This window comes from Electrona antarctica (assembly GCF_951216825.1).
Source record: "Electrona antarctica genome assembly, chromosome: 3".
NCBI lineage: Eukaryota > Metazoa > Chordata > Actinopteri > Myctophiformes > Myctophidae > Electrona > Electrona antarctica.
This window is the reverse complement of record NC_136808.1, coordinates 21,927,289-21,950,571: the sequence shown is the minus strand read 5'-3', so window position 1 is coordinate 21,950,571 and position 23,283 is coordinate 21,927,289. Positions and strand designations below refer to the sequence as shown.

At 40.5% G+C, this 23,283-nt stretch overlaps 2 protein-coding genes across 3 annotated transcripts in view; one reads left to right on the top strand and one right to left on the bottom strand.

The window, feature by feature from the left end:
- The first annotated feature begins 4,150 nt into the window (after positions 1-4,150).
- Positions 4,151-13,819, top strand: mtfmt (mitochondrial methionyl-tRNA formyltransferase). Its single transcript, XM_079497858.1, has 9 exons — positions 4,151-4,756; positions 6,334-6,531; positions 7,464-7,586; positions 8,227-8,329; positions 9,613-9,688; positions 9,773-9,864; positions 10,777-10,855; positions 11,369-11,442; positions 12,763-13,819. Exons 1-9 carry the CDS (start codon positions 4,503-4,505, stop codon positions 12,961-12,963), a joined length of 1,200 nt encoding a protein of 399 aa, XP_079353984.1. The 5' UTR covers positions 4,151-4,502; the 3' UTR covers positions 12,964-13,819.
- A 136-nt stretch (positions 13,820-13,955) lies between these two features.
- LOC306920890 (uncharacterized protein) overlaps positions 13,956-23,283 on the bottom strand; it is a 13,553-nt gene continuing 4,225 nt past the window's right edge. Inside the window, exons 5-12 of one of the 2 annotated variants that reach the window (XM_079497856.1) lie at positions 22,432-22,526; positions 20,872-21,021; positions 19,074-19,241; positions 18,597-18,666; positions 18,413-18,491; positions 15,234-15,387; positions 14,581-14,685; positions 13,956-14,199 (exon numbers count right to left, since the gene is read on the bottom strand). In XM_079497856.1, the coding sequence (XP_079353982.1) occupies positions 14,167-14,199; positions 14,581-14,685; positions 15,234-15,387; positions 18,413-18,491; positions 18,597-18,666; positions 19,074-19,241; positions 20,872-21,021; positions 22,432-22,526 (854 nt within the window). In that variant the 3' untranslated portion in view covers positions 13,956-14,166. The remainder of the gene's footprint in view (positions 14,200-14,580; positions 14,686-15,233; positions 15,388-18,412; positions 18,492-18,596; positions 18,667-19,073; positions 19,242-20,871; positions 21,022-22,431; positions 22,527-23,283) is intronic. The other variant, XM_079497857.1, reaches the window with a different exon arrangement.

The following is a 23,283-nucleotide window of genomic DNA, read 5'->3' as shown; positions in this document are numbered from 1 at the left end:
AGCCGGCTGGTAACCACTCCCTTACGGAGCTATGTGTGTGGGTGGGTGGCTGGGTGGGTATGGACACGAAAACAGCATGGTTGTTTTTCACCACCTGTGCGCAACCTAACGCACACACAAACACACAATGCACGTATTAACTGTATATGCTTTCGGGGGTGCCAGTACAGTACAGTGACTGTACACTGTGTACAGTACTGTACAGTAGAGGGACCGCCACACGGTAACTCTGTCATTTCTCAACCGTTTCGGACGCGGGGCGGCACGCCGGAACCGGCCCGCCCCCCTGGGCATGTTCCTGTGGGTCTGGAACTCTCCCTCCCCCCCCCCCGGAACCCCCACACGGAGTTGCACCACTCACTTCACACGGGTGTGATTTTGGCATGGCACTTTATCCATAGGCTATGTGTGTTGTGTTTTTAAACTTTTTATATGAACTGCACGTCATACATACGCACATACTGAGGCTCTTTTTAAATGTCTATGCTATGTTTTTGGTTCTTAGCTTGTATGTTTATTAAATAGGTTCTGTTTTATGTTGCACTGCAAGTAACTGAGGGGGAACGATATTTCATGATCTTTATGTATGTAAGTACATGGGGGAAATGACAAATAAAGTGATTCTGATTCTGAGCCATAGTAGGCAATTGCCTTTGGCTTAGTGGTTAAGATGTTGGCTTTCCACATGACCTGGGTTTGATTCCTCGTTGTTGCACATCTACAACAAACACCGTAAGCGAGCCACATTAAAACATATACAGTGTGCACAATATATACTGTACATGCTATGCTGAACATCACATTTACACTTAGCATTTTAAGTTCATTGTCCATCATGGAGAATCATTCGAGAGTCATTCAAATGCATTCAATTCAAACGTAGAGTGTGTTTACTCACTGATATTGTGGAGCTTTCTTCACTGCCTGATTACGATGAGGAGAGAAACAGCCAGTGTAGAGTGGGAGTCACACAGACACTAACCATACCTGACAAACTAAACACACACACGCACGCACGCACGCACACAGCTCTGAGCTCTGAGCACGCTTTCCAAAGTCCACATGGGAGGAGACAAACTGTCTCTCATTTACAGTGGTGTAAAATATAAGTACATGTACTCATGCAGGTAGCCCTACTGTACTTAAGTAAACATTTTTGAGGTATTTGTACTTTACTGGAGTATTTCAAATTTTCAGTACCTTTATTTCTACTAGCTACATTTCAGAGACAAATATTGTAATTTACTCCACTACAATTATTTGAAAACTTTAGTTTAGTTAGTGGCTATACTTTGTAGATTTTGATTATTATTACAAAACATACATGAACCACTTCAGCCCTATATACATTTTGGCCATGTGAAAATAGCAGAGGAGCTTGTAGATCTGCTATTTTCAAAAGACTTGAAAACTTGAAATGGGACATTTAATTCTGCATAATGAGTACCTTTACTTTTGGTACTTTAAGTACAATTTGATGCCAATACTTATGTATACATTTACTCAAGTATTTCGACATTGCAGTATTGATACTTTTACTTAAGTGTACTTTTACGTCCCTATATACTTATTCCACATTAGCCCTGGCGTTGCTATTTGGGCCATATAAATATAGGTGGAAATAAATAAACGACAAAACAAATTCACATAAATAAATCCAATTTTAAAATGGCAAAAATAGCACATCTACGAGCTGACAATGCATGGTGGTGTGATCTTGTAGATAGATGTGCTACAGTATTACAAAGTGTATATTTAGGGCTTAAGTGGTTAAACATTTGTGAGTTCATTCCAAAATGAAAGCATGCATCATCTGGAAACGATTGCGGAGGCATATGTCTCACACATGGAGGATCTTTGTAAATATACGAAGGGCAAGGTCTGTTTTTCATTTCACATCTCCTGTTTATTCCCTCACAATAATACTTCTTATAAGGCTATAACTGTACTGAGAATCATGGCTATACTGAGACCTGTGATGGAAAAATAAATACTCACTTTTGTTACTTATAAGTGAAAGTATCAATCCGGCAATGTAAAACTATGTAAGTAAAAGTCTGTTAATCAAAATTTACTTGAATAAAAGTACTAACGTATTGGTGTCAAAATGTACTTAAAGTACCAAAAGTAAAAGTACTCTTTATGCAGAATGTCCCATTTCACAAGTTCAAAATGTATAAAGATAAAGATCTTTTGAAAATAGTTTGGTCGAAAAATATATATAGGGCTGAAGTGGTTAATGTATGTTTTGTAACCAAATCTACAAAGTAGTAACTAAAGTATTCACATAAATGTAGTCGGAGTAAAAGTGTGGTAAATTGTAAATACTCAAGTAAAGTACAAATACCTCAAAACAATTGTACGTGTAAGTATACAGTACTTAAGTATAGCTAAATGTATACTTTCCACCACTGACAGAGACTCTGTGTCACGTTTACTTTTTGAAGGGAAAAGCGTTTCTTGTAGCTATTACGTCGAGGTCATTGACCCGTGTTGCTGAGTTACTGTTTAGACAGTCTTGTTGGTGTGACATCGCATCGACTGTTCAGAGAAAACACTCACGGTCTGACTCATCGGTCAAAAACCCTGGCACATGTGGAATGTTGTAATGTTGGCCTGCATGCAGTTAAAAGAGATTGTATTTTTATGGGACAGCCACTCAAAGAGTAGATTATTTATTTATTTTTATTATTTTTTGTCTTTTCTTCAAGTGCTGCAAGTTTATAGTTTATGGTCTGACCTCAGTTCTCCTGAAGCAAAGATCAGATATATTCAAATATAGTTAAGATAAATCACTTATAGCTTTTGTATTTGTATCACATTTAACTTCTAGCCTACAAATACCATTTTTAGAATATAGTAGTGGTGAAACCAGCTATGTTGTATGGTTTTTAGAGACATGCATGTGACAACTGAGGAAAAGACAGAAAGCAGAGCTGGAGGTAGCAGAGACTAGAGGTTCTCTCTGGGTGTAACAATGGATAGGATCAGGAACGAGCACATCAGAAGGACAGCAGCGCATGTCAGATGTTTTGGAGATAAAGTCAGAGAGGCCAGACTGAGATGGTTTGGACACGTACAGAGCCAACAGAGGAGGGATATGTAGACGGTTGGAACTGCCAGGCAGGAGGCCTAGAGGAAGACCAAAGAGAAGATTTATGGATGTAGTATAGGAGGACATGAAGTTATAGTTGGTGTGAGAGAAGAGGAGGCAGAGGACAGGGTGAGATGGATCGAGGCAGATGATTTGCTGTGGTGACCCCTGAAGGGAAAAGCCGAAAGGAAACAAAGTATATAGGCTATCATACCTGGGGGTGAAACCGTCTGACGGAGTAATGCATTGCTTGGGAATCAGGTGCATTATATAGCAACAACACTGCACTTGATGGCCTCCCATGCACATGAAGACCTTAAAAGTACAAAAAAAACAAAAACACTATACCAATATGGCATCCCTATTATTTTGGGCTTGTCAGAACAATGATTTTCAAAACATTTGAATAGAATAGCACGAATAGCTGTTTTACAAGCTCACAATGTGTTGTTTACCTTAAATTGCTCTGGATTAAGTCTACATTATTATTGTTATTGTCAGTTTATTGTACTAGTCCTTACCCGTTCAAATATATGAACAAACACCAAATGATGTACAGTGTGTGTGGGTAATGTAATTTATGTATGGAGAAACTTGTGACGTCATGTGGGTCTATGGGGTTTTCCATTATTATGTCATCATGCTGATGTCATAATAATCTATGGGGCCTACAGGGTATTGGTTGATTGATTAATTGATTGAAGTATTATTAACAGTATGCAGAATAGGTACATTTCAAGCACAACTCAATACAAAAACTGGTTGTGGACGACACCATAAAGCATATTACACTTGTTTACAAGAGGGTCCACCATTTTCAATTCATCAGAACATTTAGAGACATAAATATACACTTCTATCTAAACTAAATGTATTCCATATAGCCTACATATTCCACACACATGGCATATGATCAACATTTGTACTTAAACCCCTCTTTATCCAACCCCGACTCTGATAATTGGATAAAGAATATTGTAATATGTAAAATGTAGGTTACAAAAAGAGTTAATCGTACAACCTTTCAAGTAGGAACCATTGACTGAATATATCGGGTAGTACGGGATCTTTATGTGGTGGGACCGAGAAAGATGGCCGCGCCCATGGCAGCTGGCTTCAGTGCGATGATGTGATGTCTCGTCCTGCTATAATCTCTAAAATAAAACAACACAAGGACATACGTGTTATGCATGGCAGTGATATTATTGTAATTATTTGTACGTTCGTTCCCACGTCAATTAGATCCAACGGACAGCGACAAACAGAGCCAAATGTGTCAACTTGACATCCGTGGTGACGCGAGGTTAACTTGAGTTGATTGACGCTGTTGTTTGTTGTTAGGATCGTATAGCTGTCAACGTGTTGTTTTCCACTGGTGGACCGATCTAGTTCTTAGTTACAGACACCCATGATGATGTGGAATCATCTGAAAATGCTGAGTCGTATTTGCACCTGTTGTATGCAGAGACGACAGAGAATGTCATTTGGATTGTGGAGGAGTAACCAGAGCAATAACAGATACTGCAGACAGACTCCAGGCTGTCTGGTGGTAGACAATAAGAGATGCTACTCGTCATCATCACCAGGACCACCTTGGAGGATCCTGTTCTTTGGGACAGATGATTTCTCTGTTGAATCCCTCAAACTCCTCACATCCAGCAGGTATGGTCTGAACTATAGCTCTGGTCAGATCAGCTAGGATGAACGTAAGCCTACAAGGCAAGGGCACAACATCAAAGTACCTTGATGTTGACGTTTCCCTGCTATCTCTCCTTCTCCTAATGGTACCAACATTAATACAGCATGGAATTGTGGACAACAACATCTTATCCAACGAAATATTCTTTAGTTTTGGGTCTGCGATGCAAATCCCATCAAATGGTGGTCCGTGGCTTAAATGCTGAATAAATAGTTTAGTTTAGTTTAGTTTAGTTTATTTGCACATACAATTCAAAACATGATAAGTGAGAAAAAGACTAGAATAGTTAGTAGTTGCTGCGAGAGTGAGGTCTAGCCAACACCAACTCAGGATTCCTGGATCGCTGCCCTCCACAATGTCCTATCCAACATCAGGTTCTTGAGCTCTGCAGTGTTGTCAGCCAAGCTGTCGTGCCGCAGCACGTCTACATAGGTGGTTACGCTTCTTTCCCCTCCTGGCTTTGCCCTGGGTTGGCTCCCATAGGATAGGGTCAATTTACTTGTCTGTCCATGTGACACCTAGTGCCATTCGTAGCATTCTTGTGTAGACTCCATCCAGGGCTTTTTCCTGTTGTACTGTGTGAGGGTCCATGTCTCGGCCCCATGCAGCAGTACTGACTCCACAGTAGCTATGAACAGCCGCCTCTTAAGGTCTTCTCCCATATCTGATTTCCACACTATCCTCATCCCGTGCAAGGCTTTCCAGGCATTTGAATAGAAAGGAAAATATTTTTTTAAATCAACATGGTGTGCCGGAAAGGCCAAAAAAACCCAGACAGGCTTGTCGAGTGTCCTTCCTATAAGTGCAATCAAGCATGAATTAAGCTGTCAATAAATATACATCAAAGTAGCAAAATAGAAATAAACAGTAATGAAATAATAGTAATAACAACATAAATAATAATAATAGTGATGTGATGTTAATAATAACAAAAATAATAATTAAAAATAAATAATAGGCTGTATGAATTGTGAACAGCAGGATGGCTAAGATGTATTACTTAGGTTTGATAATAAAAGTTGCAGTGATTGACTCTTGAATGATCTAAGGTTGGTACAGGCTCTAATAGAAGGTGTTATTCCAGAAGTGAGGACCTTTTCATATCAAAATGCAGGGCCATTATTTATTCAGCATTTGAGCCACGGACCACCATTTGATGACATTTAGCCTCAGACCCAAAACGTAGACTATTTTGTTTTGATTTTGTCCACAATTCCATGCTGTATTGATGTGGTACCATTAGGAGAGATAACAGGCAAATGTTGATCAAAATAACAATTCTACATTCTCTAATCGTGTAGACTTCTTGTAAATTAAGTAATGTTTAACAATAATTGAACCCTTGAGAGCCGTAAAATAATTTTACACCAACTATCAAGAGTTAAAGCTCTAATAAGGGTCCATTTGGTTACTCTCATCTCTCAATTTAACCACCTGGAACCCCCTCAAGGACCACTGGTTGACAACCACTGCTCTTAGCATCGATGGCAGCCAGGTGAAAAGTGAAGAGCTACAGGTATACATTCCGTGTTTTTGCCAGGAGTTCCAACGACGGACTAGTGGAGACCCTTGAAGTGGTTACGCTGTCCAGCAACGTCCCAGTGAACAGGTTCGCTGTCCAGAACCATCTCCCTGTCCACACGTGGCCCCTGGGGGACCTGGGCGGGCGCTTCCACGTCGGAGTGGTGGTGTCCTTCGGCTGCTTGCTCCGGGAAGGACTTATCAAGCAGTTTCCATAGTAATTATTGCTCTTCCTCAATTGACTTTATTAACAGTTTGCTAATAATTAAGACAAGCACAGGAGAGTACAGTTCAATACAAGGTCTGAGGATTTCAAGTTAGACCCAAGAAAAACATTATACAAACGAGTAGAAATGTAAAATAAATAAATCACACATGTGTGAAGTGAGGGGCGCTCTTATTATACATCATCATATGAACAAACAACTGAATTTATGTGATTGGTTCATATTTGGCGGAAAGGTTTGACCTAATTTCTCCTTTCATTGTCAATGGCAAATATTGAGACCTGTGGGGACAAAAGCTGTATATAGGAGGGGCTAGCGCCCCTCAAAAATCACACCTGTGTGAAGTGAGGGGCACTCTTATCATCGTACATCATCATGACGTAACATGTCGATTTGCTCACACACATATGACATAAATTCTCCATTCATTGTCAGTGGTAATTTAACAAAAATAGCCCATTTGCTCGTCTACATATGAGGTAAATTCTCCATTCATTGTCAATAGGAATTTAATGTTTGTGTAGGACAGAAAAAGCCGATTTGCTCAGACACATATGACGTAAATTCTCCATTCATTGTCAATGGGAATTTAATGTTTGTGTTAGGACAGAAATCTACACTATAGCTGAATATAGGAGGGGCTGGCGCCCCTCAAAAATCTGTACAGTAAAGGGTACATTGGGGGACGTTCCCAGTTGCAGCCACTTGTAAGTGCTTTTAGAGCGGTTATGAAGGAGAGTAGGGATTCACATTTGTTTTATGACAAAACATTGGTAGTGCATTCCACATTGTTGTGGCAAGGCAGGAGAACAAATGGAATCCCTTGTTCCTCTTATCTTTATAAGAGAATTATGACATAATGAATCCTGAAAATAGTACGGTTTGTGTGCTTGTTGTGTAATGTGTAATGCTCTCTTTCCAGTGGGATTCTGAACGTCCATCCTAGCCTCCTGCCAAGGTGGCGAGGCCCCGCCCCAGTGTTCCACACTATTCTGCACGGGGACACCGCCACGGGAGTCTCCATCATGCAGATACGCCCTGATAGGTAGGGTTATTCATCCATTGTTTCACCCTGAGCCCTGATAGGTGGGCCTCTTCACCCTGTTGTTTCACCCTGAGCCCTGATAGGTCAGCCTCTTCACCCATTGTTCCACCGAGCGCGGTCACATTATACGCGGCAAGAGGCGGCAAGAAAGCGCCTAGTCCATGCGTCTCTTCCTGTTTTTGAGGCCCCTCCTATATACAGCTTTTGTCCCCACATGTCTCAATATTTGCCATTGACAATGAAAGGAGAAATTAGGTAAAATGTCCGCCAAATATGACGTAAATTTAACCAACCAATCACATGAATTCAGGTGTTCACTTCGCACGGTTGTGATTTTTGTTGGATGGAAATGCCTTGCCGACGCTACAAGTTGCAGCCGCGTCATCAGTATATGCTCATAAATGGGCATGCCCTGTTTTGTGCCCATATGGAGCTCAGCTGACACTCCTTATATAGAGTCCTGGTGACTTGAGTCCACCCTCAAGCCAAGTTTAATATAATCGGAAATCCATGTTGACACCCTTTTTAGAGGTGATACTGCTTTTCATTGGATGTCAATAACGTGTTCTATTCGAATTCTACTATCAAACATTTCAGAATGAAACGTAAAACCCTTGTTTTAACATCTTTTCTGTTGTAGGTTCGACGTGGGCCCCATTTTGCACCAACAGCTCTACCAGGTTCCTGAACGATGCACCGCTGATCAACTTGGAGACACTCTGGCCACCATGGGTGCTCATTTAGTATGTTACAAGTTGCACTACAATTTACACTCTGGCCACCAAGAGCATAGATTTTAAAACAAGAAATGATCACATAATGATATTTGTCAGGTGAAAGAAGCGCTGTCTCCGTTGTGTTTTCCCCCCATATTAGTATGATTATTATTTTAGTAACGTGTATGTTTCTGTGTCACAACCTCGCGCCTCGCTGCCACTCAAGTGACTACTGGCCAATCACAGTGTGTTCACAGTCACAGGGACAATTCAAGGAGCCTTATTGGCACGAGGAAACAAGTGTTTACATTGCCAAAGCAAGTGCTGCTGGGAAAGAGGGAGTCGCAGCGTCGCAGTCCCGCCTCCTACCCTGGACCAGGAAATGAAACCCAATGCATTTTTCCCATAGACATTTCTTAAAGTATTTATTTAACGACGGTTACGCCGCGGACAAAGCCAACTCGAGTCGTGACAACTCATGACAACACAAACAATATTTTGGACAAAACTAATAATTACAAAGAAGAAAAACAACAAAAAAAGTGTTGTAACCTGCCGTTTTTTTCTTCTTTCTAATTATTTGTTTGGTCCAAAATATTGTTTGTGTTGTCATGAGTTGTCACAACTCGAGTTGGCTTTGTCCGCGGCGTAACCGTCTTTAAATAAATACTTTAAGAAATGTCTATGAGGAAAATGCATTGGGTTTCATTTCCTGGTCCAGGGTAGGAGGCGGGACTGCGACGCTCTATTACGTACCCGCTTAAGCAGAATCTCAGGAAAGCTTGCCTCCATGTTGCATTCCCTTGAGACAAAGGAGGCATCTACCTTTTTATGTCTATGACCAAGGGTGCTCATTTAGTATGTCCTTTTTTGAGTGGTGTAAACCACTCCTACAACTGGCTTTGTTAGTTTGTCTGTATGTCTGTTCGTACCAAAAAATGAGCATGGTTGCTATGGTCACCCAGTTCACACGGGTGTGATTTCATTACGTCAGACATTACGTCAGACCACAGCTGATCAGTCTATATAAGACCTTACACCACTCAGTTCACACGGGTGTGATTTTTTACATTACAATTTAGCAGACACTTTTACATTACATGTCCTTTTTCTTTCTTAATTACATTTTTTGGTAAACTTTCATCATGTTTCCAACCGTGCAAAATCTTTCCCTGATTTTTGTTTTTCTATGCTCATTGCACAGACAATTTACATATGAAGATAAAATGGGTAACAGATACATTTTAATATGAAAATAATCATAATTTGCATCAGAATGTGACACATTGGAAATGTGCTCTTGATTCCAGCTGGTTGACACGTTGAAAACACTTTGTGAGAGAACCGCAAATAAAAGGGAGCAAAATCACATCGGTGCAACATCAGGTAAGTACACTTGACACATGCCATTCTTCATGCACAATAAGAGGAACTCTAGGCCTTGGTTTACCACTGATCTTCTCTTATCAGCCCCCAAAATTAATCGATCTATGAGCTGGTTGGTGTGGGAGGAGCAGACCTGCGATGATATTGATCGCCTGTTTCGTGCCATCGGATCTCGGGTAATGACTCTTCATTCTCCATCGGTGCAGTTCTTGTATGGGCCAGTGTAGGGGTGGGCGATATGGAAAAATATAATATCACAATATTCTTTCAAGCAGTATCACCATACATGATATCACGATATGTTTTCATGTGGTTTTTATAGTTCTTTTTCAAGTTACTTAATACAACCACATACAAGGAGCAGTAACAGAATATTTAGACCAAAATACTTGTCTAACTTGGCCAGCTCAGTTCAACTTCAACTTAACATAGTGCATAACGTCTATATCAACAGCGCCCCTGAGTACCTTTTGTAAACATTTTCAGAAGCGTAGTGAAGTTCATTCCCATCTTACCAGAGCCAGCATAGCAGACCTGACCTGGGAAAATGTTCGTTTAGATTTGGAGGAGCAGTAAGCTGGAACTCGCTACTCCTGAATAATCAGTAGCCATCTCCTTTTTAAGATAAGGGCCGAAGCATGGGTTTTGGAAAATGTTGCAGAATAGTATCATGTAGCAATGAGACCACACGTATTTATGATGTAGGCAGTGTATCTCTTCATTGTTTTATTTATTGGTTTAATGTTTGTATCTTGTTGCAATGTTGTTTGTCCCAGACCAAGGACCACAATGAAAATAAGTCGGAAGACTGTATTGTGTTTTTGTTGTCCTTGACGTTTTTAGATGAACATGATGTATCTTGTTTTTCTTGCTTGACGTCTAATAAAATCAAATCAAATCTAACGAAACCGCTGTATAGAACTGCAAATCATAGAATGTGCATTCACTGTATCACGATATCGTGGAGACATTTTACCACGATATGATATTTATCACCATATTGCCCACCCCTAGGCCAATGCAAAAAACGGCCCAATCTTCACTGCTTAGGAATCGTAACTTACAAGTGCTGTCTTCTGTTTTATTAGGTTCCTCTGCGAACTATATGGGCGGGCAAGACAATTAAACTTCTGGATTTTGTTGGAAAATGCCACATTTCATTATCAGGTAACTTGAATATATAAATCACAACAAGATCATTACATGGAATGAAGCAAGGTAAAATCTCAAGACTGAAAATGTAATGGTGTTTTCGGTATTATCATTCTCTAAACCTATTGTTGCTGCTGTTCCACATAACAGCCGACCAGCTGAAGAAATTTGAGGCGTTAACCTCTTTGCTTTTAGGACATTTCTGAGACCGTTCATGTTGCTGGAAGATGCTTCTAAACTTGTATTCTATTGCTAGTTTGATCACTTCAAATACTCTTTCATCTTAACACAATTTGTGCCCAAGACGGCTCCAGATGACCGGAAATAGCCGATCTATCAAGCTCACAACACGTCGCAGTGCGACGTGTTGTGAGCTTGTAGACCGGCTATTTTCTGTGCGCAGCACATGCTTTCACAGAAGACACGCTGCCATGGCTTCTGTGGAATCCAAATGACTTGAACTTTAATCCATGTGTCATTATCACGTTCATGACCAACAGTAACCACTAACTTACATGCTGGTTTCAGGCAGAAGAAGGATGCCCATCCCTGGTTCGATCACCTACCAGAAAGAATCCAATATCTTGGCTGTGTGTTGTAAGGTATGATGCATCAACCCTTTTCATATCAAGGTCCATTATTTCTTTGGACCAGCCTTTGATGACATTCATCCTCTCAGACCCAAAATATTTTGTTGTCATTGGATAAGATTTTGTCCACAATTCCATTCTGTATTGATGTTGGCACCATTAGGAGAGATAACAATTCTTCTACATTCTCTTATTGTGTAGACGTCTTGTAAATTAAGTAATGCAGATGTTTAACAATTTAGCTCTTGAGAGCGTAAAATGAAACCAAATGGACCAGTACGGTTCCATTTGCTTTCATTTTACGCCCTTAAGAATTAAAGATCTAATAAGGGTCCATTTGGTTACCAACTAACTCCATCATTTAGCTGGGGCCTGGGACCACCTGGAACCCTCACGAGGACCACTGATGGTCCCTGGACCACTGGTTGAAAACCACTGATCAGTTTCCCAAACAGTGGGTCAGGGCCCATTTGCGGGTCGCGGACACATTGTTATGGGTCCCTTTATTGTTTTGTTTCCTACATTTTTAGTTAAGTTAAATTAATTAAATTATTTCAAAACATTTAAAAAAAACATTCCCAAAATAGAAAGCTGTCAAAATTTCATGAATTTAAAAGCAAAATTCAACGACTTTTTCAGTAATTTCATGAAGAAATCAAATAAAAATCAAAAATTCTATTAATCAGAAAACAAATATTTAAGTAGTAGTGAAAATAGCCGATCTACAAGCTCACAACGTGGCGCGGGCAAATTATGTCTAATCTCTCTTTTGGGATCTCGACCTGAAATGTTTGGGAACGACTGCTCTAGAGACTACCCACGTTTAAAAAGTAGTAGTAATCTAATCAATCAGTACATTTTTAAGTACCTCTTATTCTACTCTGTGTGTTGGGTTATTGTGGTCCATGATCATTTACGTACCTACTTCTTTGTGTTGGGTTATTATGGTCCATGATCATTTACGTGCCTCTTACTTCTTTGTGTTGGGTTATTGTGGTCCATGATCATTTACATACCTCTTATTCTACTTCTTTGTGTTGGGTTATTGTGGTCCATGATCATTTACGTACCTCTTACTCTACTTCTTTGTGTTGGGTTATTGTGGTCCATGATCATTTACATACCTCTTATTCTACTTCTTTGTGTTGGGTTATTGTGGTCCATGATCATTTACGTACCTCTTACTCTACTTCTTTGTGTTGGGTTATTGTGGTCCATGATCATTTACGTACCTCTTATTCTACTCTGTGTGTTGGGTTATTGTGGTCCATGATCATTTACGTACCTCTTACTCTACTTCTTTGTGTTGGGTTATTGTGGTCCATGTCTCAGGACGGCTGGGTCGGCTTCAAGACGGTGGTGCTTCAGAAAAGACTATCGGCAGCAGACTTCTATAACGGATATCTCCACAAGAGCATCAGTAACATCTCCAACCTTCAGCCACAGGAATGGCTCTTTCTCAGTAGAAAGGACACAATGGAAGCACATCCCCTAAAAGACTCTGTGAAACGAGTGTCGAGTACTCTTCCTTGAAATGCCTGGATAACCACTAAATACCTGGGAGGTTGCTAATTTATGTCTGTTTTAAGACATTTATTTTGACTTAAGTCATAAATAAGATTACGTGGCAGAAGAGGCTGAAAACGGACAACAAGACATCTTTAACCTAATAGGCTGGGTGCCGGATCAATAGTAAAGATATCTTTACTATCAATGTATCTTTACAATATATCAGTTACTTTACTTGAAGTAAAGATATATCTGGGAGCAGAAAATGGTGTGTGGACTCTTTGTATTCATGAACTAAGTCATAAGATTATGCATAAACAAGAACTGATCAATTATCAGTTAATTACTGCCTTATCTCCAGAATTGTGCTATGAAATGTAAATCAACATCAAATATCTGTATCTAGGCCTACAGTTAGGCTAATGACAAGTTCAGCTGCAAATAATTAAAATAAAATATATGGTAGGCTATGTCCTCTAATAATATCAATGCAGCTTATATCAATTTAACTCAAGCCAATTATAACCTCAAAGGGGTACATTAACAATGAGACAGACAGACAGACACACACACACACAGTCTGTCTACTCGGTACAGATAGTAGTACTTTATTCACTGTTCTCTCAACAAGTCAGAAGAACTTAGAGTGAAGCTCTTTTGGTTGCTCAAAGCTCTATCTGGGTTGTCCTCTTTTTGTCTTCAGGTTGAAAACGTCAGACTGTCGCTTTAGCAACAACTAACGTGCAGTCACATTTGTTGCAAAAAAGGCTGATCTACAAGATCACGTGTCTAAGGGTAGATTTTCATTTCAACGTGTAGTTTGTTCACTTTGTTGTTGTGTTCAATGTGCTGTGCGTGAGCCCGGCATCTGCACGCTGATGTGACAGCTGACAGGCAGACGGGAGCGAAGTTACCGTAACGCTCACTTTAAAAAAATAAAAATAACCAGCTAATAAAAGGAGGATCTTTAATTGCTTAATTCAATGCCACCTGCGGTTGAATAGTCATATCCAAAATTAACAACAACGGTACTTATTTGTTTACATAAATAAACATTTATACAAATGTACATGATTTCCAGCATTTGCAAGACAACTGGACGTGGAACGGAGGTGAATTGACCAACTCAAATACTGAAACCAACTTGATGAAAAGAACAAGTCGGTGTACAGAGTGTCTTTTTTCCCCTGGATGAGCCGGCAGTCTTCACGCTCCTAGGATCCATAATCAGCTGGATGGCTTCACGAGGGGAACATACCACTAGTGAAGAGAAACAATAAGGCTAAGGTTAGATTGTGCATGCCATCCTGTGAAGGATAGTGTCGCCATCCTTAGGCCTGTCACAATTGTTACATACAGTAATCGCCTGATCGGAATTATCGAATGATCGTATCCATGTTGAAAAATGTTCATACATTTTCAAACATTTTCCAAAAATAGAAATAGCTGATCTACTAGCTTGTAAGCTTGTAGACCATTACATTCTATTTTTGAAAAGTATTAAATGTCAGAAATGTTCTTGTATATTTAAGTCATAATTCAGTCATATCTCTGCCAAAAAAATGTAATCGCAATTATTTGTGACAATTACTCGTAGACTTAATGTAACGGTTCTATTTGCATCGACCTCTCTGTCTCTACCTCTTCTGTCATGCCAGCCGTTGTCCGTCCTTCGATGTTAAAAGGGGGCTTCAGGTAGCCTTTGAAGTGCCGTTTCACCAAGTTATGAAATGTCGACAGGCATTCCTGTAAGGATCACAATGTAAGGAGACATCCTATTCCGCATGCCAAAAGAAAGATGACCAACACGAACAACATCATTTCAGATGGAGCCATGGAGGTCCAAATTCATTTTTATATATTATATTATTTCCCCTGAACATTTTCATGAACCCATTTAGACCTGAGGACGATTCTACAAATGTCTTCTAAATCCTGACAGTTGTTTGAAAACACTGTTTCTATGTCAGTGGTTCTCAAACATTTTCATGTCAAGGACCCCAAAAAGTATATGTAATTGGCCACCGACCCCCATCTGAAAAGATGTTGTTCCACCGAGTACCGACCCCCCCCAGAAGCAAAGATTTGAGTTAAAACGTTCGCTGTGAAAGAATATATATTCAAAGATTTGCGCCACATTTTCACGATTGTTCAAAAATAGCTGACCTACAAGCTCGTATGAGCTTGTAGATCTGCTATTTTTCAATAGCTAAAGTATAACATAATGCTTAAAACACCAAAAGGGGGTTCCCGCCCCAGAATGGGCCTCAGTGACTTTAGTGGTCATTTCATACCCTGCCTTGTACCGAGCAGATGTAGGTGAACCACCTCAGGCCTGCTGCCACGTGTGTGATCTCGTCTGTGTAGATCACCTCCAGAATGTCCACAGACGGCTGGTCCTTCTGGGCAGCGAAGCGGGACAGGGTCTGGGGATGGACGTCCAATCCCCTGGAGAGGAGGAGAAATCGGTTACATTCAAACTCAAAGGAGCTTTTATTTATTTATTGGCATGAGAAAAAAAAATGCGTTTTTGCATTGCATTGCAAAATAAAGTGTCAAAATAATCACAATAAAAAGTTATAAATAGTGATGCACCAAATATTCGTCTGCAGAAAATATTTGGCAGAAAAAAAATGCATTTTCGGCCTATTCGGTTTCGGCCCGAATAGGCAGAAAATATATCACCGAATAGTGTATGCAATTAATGCATTCAAAAGAGCTGAATAAATGTTTTATGGACCCATAATAGTGATTATTATTTAAGTTAAGTTTTGCCATAACCATTTATTTTGCCATAAATCAGGTAGCTTTAAGGTACGGCCATGACAGCAATGGTAGGAAAAAAGATGTATAATATTAATCATATTCGGATATTCGGTTTCGGCCAAGAATTTCCCTTTCGGTGCATCCCTAGTTATAAACTGTTGAAAATAGGGAAAGTATATACAGTTGGAGCTTGGAAGGGGTACAGCATTGTGTAGACAGCTATGGCACATTGTGTCGTTATATACATGTTCCCACTGAGCAATAGTTGGCTGTTAGACGTCCATCTAAAAATGTGTTATAACTGGTCTAAAAATGAACGTTTTTTTTAGCGTTTCAGATGTTGATTAGCAGCTTTTTAAACGTCTATATGTAACACCTAGGGATTCAAATCCGGGTCTCCCGCATGAAAGTATTTATTTTAGACTAATAGCCTGAAAAATGCCCAGTGGCTACTTCAGGGTACAGGGGAAACTGTTGCGCCTTTCTTTGTTCTTTGTTGCAGGTGCGCGGTCTCAAAAACATAAAGGAAAAACTGGCAGAAAAAGACTCCTCAGACTGAATTTCGTGTAATTGTATATGCTCATGATTAAGTGCTCATAGTGAGTTAAAATTAGCAAAAATTTCGGTCCTGGGACCTTCATCAGTGCTATACAGGTTGTAAAGCTTTTGGAACAAAATAGCAATGTTTTGCATTCACTTTGGGGACTATAATATGTCAAGAACAGATTCCGAGCAACAAACAGCAGAGGGCGCTGTTGGGAAAGGAAAGTTGAAGACCAACAACACTAAAAGAACAATACTATTGTCAAATTCTTTCCCAACAGCGCCCTCTGCTGTTTGTTTCTCGGAATCTGTTCTTGACATATTATAGTCCCCAAAGTGAATGCAAAACATTAATGGCAGGCTTTATGAAAAAAAAAGAAGAAACAAAAGTCATTAAAATTTGACATTTTAGAGTTAGAGTTATAGCACACAAGGTTAGAGTTATAGCACTGACGAAGGTCCCAGGACCGAAAAGTTTGCTAATTTTAACTCGGAACCATGTGTATAATAATTAATTCAAGAAAAAAAGTCAGTCGGTATATGTTTGCCTGGCCACTTCCTTAGCTTAGGCGGCCATCTCAAAACGCCACGGCACACGGCGAGCCTCCACGCACCTCGCGCCACAACGCCACACCTCCCCTTCAGGAATACACCATTCTCCCTGTTCCCTGGCAGCACGGGGGACGTCTCCCCGACACTGCGCGTACTAAAGTTATTTGCAAAGTTAATGTGATGAAATGAACAGCAGGATATCGGAACGATTATCTGTCTATATAAGCAACACACGGATATGTGTCTTGCAACGACAGGTCGCGCGCATGTGTGTGTGTGCGCATGTGTGTGTGTGTGTGTGCGCATGTGTGAGTGTGAGTATTTATGTGAGTCCCAGGAATACACAGACCCCTCCAGGGAATACTTTTCCCTCCCAATTCCCTCCCAATAATAATGTGATCTATTACTATTACTAACTACTACTATTACTATTATTATTATCGCATTACCCACACTGCACATCATTTGTCGTTCATATATTATAGAACGGGTAAGGTCTAGTAGACTAGACTTAACACAATTTCCGCTGGGATTAATTAATAACATGCCAGGATATCGCCCCGTTCAACCCTAATTTTGAAGATCCCAAACACCGCTTGTGTCAGCTTAATGGTGTGTGTTGACTCTCGACCTGATGTTATTGTCTGCCTGGAGCATGATCAGTACTGGCCGGCGCCATTACTACGACCGTGCAATGAGCGTTGTTTTGACCAGAAATGCCACCTGGGAGGGACATTTGGAGACTAAAGCGACTGAAAGTGTGCGCGTGCGTGCACAATCAAAGATGCCGCAGTCCACTGTCTAAGCTAACAACAGATAGCCATCCGAAGATAATGTGAGTAGCCTTTCCACTAGATCGGATTAAACACATTTATAAACTGAATAAACGGAGGCTACGCTTTTTGGCGGGGAAACGGTTAATTAATTTGTTCACCTGCTGGCTTCATAGACTTAATTAATTGGTTCACCTGACTTCCTGGACTTAATTTAATTGGTTCACCTGGCTTCATGCACCATGTATTACAATATAATTAATTTAATTGGTTCACCTGACTTCATATATTTAATTTAATTGGTTCACCTGGCTTCATGGATTTAATTTAATTGGTTCACCTGGCTTCATGGATTTAATTTAATTGGTTCACCTGGCTTCATGCACCATGTATTACAATATAATTAATTTAATTGGTTCACCTGACTTCATGGATTTAATTTAATTGGTTCACCTGACTTCATAGACTTAATTTAATTGGTTCACCTGGCTTCATGGATTTAATTTAATTGGTTCACCTGGCTTCATGCACCATGTATTACAATATAATTAATTTAATTGGTTCACCTGACTTCATATATTTAATTTAATTGGTTCACCTGGCTTCATGGATTTAATTTAATTGGTTCACCTGGCTTCATGGACCATGTATTACAATATAATTAATTTAATTGGTTCACCTGACTTCATATATTTAATTTAATTGGTTCACCTGGCTTCATGGATTTAATTTAATTGGTTCACCTGGCTTCATGGATTTAATTTAATTGGTTCACCTGACTTCATATATTTAATTTAATTGGTTCACCTGGCTTCATGGATTTAATTTAATTGGTTCACCTGGCTTCATGGACCATGTGTACAATAGCAAGTCTGGCCAGAAGGTCATGGGAGGTTTCTGTCGCCGACTGCCACAGTCCTGTTGAGAATAGCACAGAGTAGTGAGTGAGTCCATGTTGGGAAAGGCTCGGCTCGCTCAATATGGAACCTTTTTGACAACATAAACTAGGGGGTAACTACTAACCGTTGTGAACAGGCAAAGCACCAAAGAAACTGCCCAGTTCCGTGATTCTTTTCTCTAGAAGGTGATAGTGCTGCGGATCAGAGGAGAACACACGTGGTCATTGTCACAGTCCTAACTTTAAACAGAACAGCCAATTATACTTGACCTTTATTAAATCAGAGAAGAGCATTGAGAGCATGCTCGCTTTTGCAAGGATGCCGTGAGTACAGTGTGATCATACATACAAAAAATAATTAAAAAAAATAACCCAATTTTACACGAGGTGAAACATAGTGTACATTAACATGCTAATACACTTGGGTTACAAAAAAAACAGGTACAGGTTGTGTTGAATCCTCCAGTAGTACCTTAAATGACTCCATTTTCTGCCACTTGTTTGGGGCGTGAAATATGGGAGCGCGTTGGATATCTTGTGGGGTTTGTAATTAAAAGTGAAGATAAATACCGGTACATACTGTCATGTGAAAACATGATTACCTTGGCTTCGTCTCCAGCCACTTTAACAAAATCACTGAAGAACTGACGAGGCAAAGGGTCGTCACTCTGCACTTTGACGGCTGAAAACCTGGCGATGACATCCCAGGACAGGTCGATAGCCCACTGCTCGATGTTAGCCAGGGAGTGGAGCAGAGCTATACGGCTAGCCTGCATAGAGGCAGGCGCACACACACACACACACACACACACACACACACACACACACACACACACACACACACACACACACACACACACACACACACACACACACACACACACACACACACACACACACACACACACACACACACACACACACACACACACACACACACACACACACACACACACACACACACACACACACACACAATAATAAGTCTTTAACTGAATTATGAACTTTGTCAAGTCCATTTTGCAACCCTGGCTTGGTTATTATTTACTCATTAGACAATGTCTTTTTATTACTTTTGTTTTATTATGATTGATTTACATCATGTAAAAAACAATAGGGTATTATATAAACTTGTATTATAACATATTGTTTTCATCAGTGCCCATACCCGAGGCGGGGTTGGTGAAAGGGCCTTTCTGTGTGGAGTTTGCATGTTCTCCACGTGTCCCCTAGGGTAGGTACCCTCACAAAAAACATGCAGTAATCCTGGTCTCTAAACTGCCTCCCCCTGGCCAGCCGGGGTGCCTGATGGAGGGGAAAGGAACAGGTTGGAGCAACTTGGACACTCATGCATGAAGGAAGCATGAGTTCAAGTCCGTTGCTCTCCCCAGGTTGGCAGAGGGTGTGTAGAGCCCAGGATCACATTAGATAATTGACACAGGGGTGTAAAATGGGTTACAAAATCGTGGGATAAAACATAAATAATAATAATAACATATTGTTTTACAATATATTGTTTTATGCAGTGTTAATTTTGTTGACTAAGACTAATCTGTCGCATTCACACCAGAATGCTTTACTGCGAATCCTGCTGCATATTGTAGGAAAGTGCGCTTCGTTTGGCAGGTGTGAAGGCTCAATGGAAGTCTGATGCGGATCAAATAACCGCATTCTACTTCGCCAAAATGTATGAATGCAACCCACATCAAATAAAGGAAATGAAGCAAACAATGTGGCGGATGAATGATGAGGAAACACAATTGGAGACGGAGATGGCATAATTTACGCAGCGCAAAGATGTCCCGTTACCGTGGATAGACGTGGTCGAATGAGGAGACTGAAGCCCTCATCGAAATATGAGGACGAGTAGACTACATTAATCAATTGCTTAAGGAAACAGATAAAAACACTGCAGTGTAGCCTACAGAATATTCTGTCTGTCTGTCTGTGCGTAAACACGCTGCTGTCTGCGCTCAGTGCGCTCAGCGCTGTGCCTCCATGCCCAAAAGAACAGTGCGTGCGTGCGGGGAGAGAGAGAGAGAGAGAGAGGTCCAGTCCCAGACGGCCCGGCGATACGCTCCATGTACGTTACCCTAATTTTACGTGACGTCCTAACTATTTCTCAGAGTATAATTTTAACACCATAGATTTCACTGTGTAGTTTATGAATTGAACACATTAATAAAGGTCCCTGCAGTGTGAAGGCAAACGCAGCAAATTAAATATGCAAAAATGATGCAACTTCTCATGCCCATTAGCACCGAGTCCACGGAGTTCAGAAGACTAAATAGGACTAAGACTAAATGGTGTGTTATTCTAAAGACTATACGTTATACTAGTATAGTTTTCTGTACGTTTTTGTTCAAGATAAATTAAGATCAAATCCAAATCAAAGCGAACCTGAGTGCCTCCTTTGCCCCGTTTTATTTTGCCCGGTTCGATCACGGTCAGGTTGTCCTTCCTGCTGGGCTGCTGTGGAGGAGCAGCCTGTCCCACTTCTGTTATCGAACCCGAGTTCCATCTCTCCTGGACCTCCAGGGTCAAGTTCACCTGAAACGGTTGGTCACAAGTCATGAGTATACTGTATGTAGTACATACTGACTGAATGTATGCGCAGCGTAGTACATACTGACTGTATGTATGCGCAGCGTAGTACATACTGACTGTATGTATGTGCAGCGTAGTACATATTGACTATGTATGCGCAGCGTAGTACATACTGACTGTATGTATGTGCAGCGTAGTACATATTGACTATGTATGCGCAGCGTAGTACATACTGACTGTATGTATGCGCAGCGTAGTACATACTGACTGTATGCATGTATCGTACTGATGTATGTAGTATCATACTGATGTATGTACCGGTATGTAGTATCGTTCATGATTTTAAAGTGATGGATATCTGTTAGTTGCTGGATAGGATAGGACAGTGATATCACCATTGGTGTGTGTTGCTTGTAGCAAGCGACACAGAGACCCTGATCCCATGAGTGTGAATCCCAATTGGTGCAGTTGAAAAAAAGATTGCGTCGTTCTAGATTCAGACACCTGCCTGTGCTATCTCATTTCCAAATTTGAGCAAGAACGGTGCAGCACTAGTTGGCAGAGATTAAAATAGGGTGCATTTTGCATCCCAAAACGCAGTTCATAGTTAAGGGACGCAATAAAACAAGGACCTCTCCATCCACAGGATGCACTACTGTACTCTGCATGTACAGTACAAATAATACACACACTAGCTTTAGTTATAATAATCATTTCTTCTTCTGTTTTCTACATGAATATAACCACATTATAACCATATAAAATGAAATGGTAGTTAAATGCTGCAATTTGTAAAAATTACATCAAATGTCCCTGGGACTCATCTAAAAGACCATCCCTGCATCACGGGACTCATTACATTGAAAACCTATTTACATCACTGAGTTGGCTGTGTGTCAGCCTGTGTCCAATTCATTTGACTTACTCTTGTCTGTTTAAAGCCACAGTGGTTAGGGCTCCAGGTGCCACATTTTGAACGTAGTAATTAGGGATGTCCCAATTATTTTGCTCCCGATCCGATTCCGATCATTTGTTTTTGAGTATCTGCCGATACCGATTTTTCCCGATTTTATAGAACACTTGCCATGTCACAAAAGTAAAATATCCAAAATCACAGACAATATCCAGTCTAATATCATGATATGGATATAATACTGGGGACGATCATTTGAAAATGTGATTGGATCGGGACAACCCTACTAGTAATGTTAAGCAACTACAGACATAAAAAAATAGATCGTGATCTCAATCTTGTAGAGGAAAATCGAGATTCACATTTGAACAAGAATCGTGCAGCACTAATCCTAATCAGAATGATTATACAACTTCCACATGTTGGTGATGCTAGTAGCGACAATGCTCAGGATTACGAATCCTTAGTATCTATAAATAAGGTATTAAAGTATGTCTTGCCTTCTCTCTTGGATCTGCAGTGCAGAGGATCTTCGCTGCCCAGTAGCAGAGGGTGTCTTCAGAAGGACGCAGCTCCATGGGATCAGGAGCAGATACTTTGTTTGGACAGAAACAGACAGACAACTTTGTTTTTTTGACAATCTCACATACTGTATCCTCTGATGATGTTTAGGACACAGGAAGCACTTTCCTGGGGTTTTTATGTGTGTAATATATTAGATATTTTAGTCATGATGCCATCCATGTTCTATTCTACTGTACTGTACTGTACTGTACTGTACTGTATGTGGTACCTGTACATGACACTGTGGTCTGTGAAACAGGGCTCTATTCTACTGTATACTGTACTGTACTGTACTGTACTGTACTGTACTGTATGTGGTACATGACACTGTGGTCTGTGAAACAGGGCTCTATTCTACTGTATACTGTACTGTACTGTACTGTACTGTACTGTACTGTATGTGGTACCTGTACATGACACTGTGGTCTGTGAAACAGGGCTCTATTCTACTGTATACTGTACTGTATGTGGTACCTGTACATGACAGCGTGGTCTGTGGAACAGGGCTCTATTCTACTGTACTGTACTGTACTGTATGTGGTACCTGTACATGACAGCGTGGTCTGTGGAACAGGGCTCTATTCTACTGTACTGTACTGTACTGTATGTGGTACCTGTACATGACAGCGTGGTCTGTGGAACAGGGCTCTATTCTACTGTACTGTACTGTACTGTACTGTACTGTATGTGGTACCTGTACATGACAGCGTGGTCTGGGGAACATGGCTCTATTCTACTGTATACTGTACTGTATGTGGTACCTGTACATGACAGCGTGGTCTGTGGAA

What these genes read in the sequence shown, in the direction of transcription:
- mtfmt (XM_079497858.1), top strand. Translation starts at nt 4,503, where the DNA reads ATGATGATGTGGAATCATCTGAAAATGCTGAGTCGTATTTGCACCTGT. An exon ending in CTTATCAAGCAGTTTCCATA is followed by an intron (nt 6,532 to 7,463) that starts GTAATTATTGCT and finishes CTCTCTTTCCAG; the next exon opens with TGGGATTCTGAACGTCCATC. An exon ending in CCACCATGGGTGCTCATTTA is followed by an intron (nt 8,330 to 9,612) that starts GTATGTTACAAG and finishes TCTTGATTCCAG; the next exon opens with CTGGTTGACACGTTGAAAAC.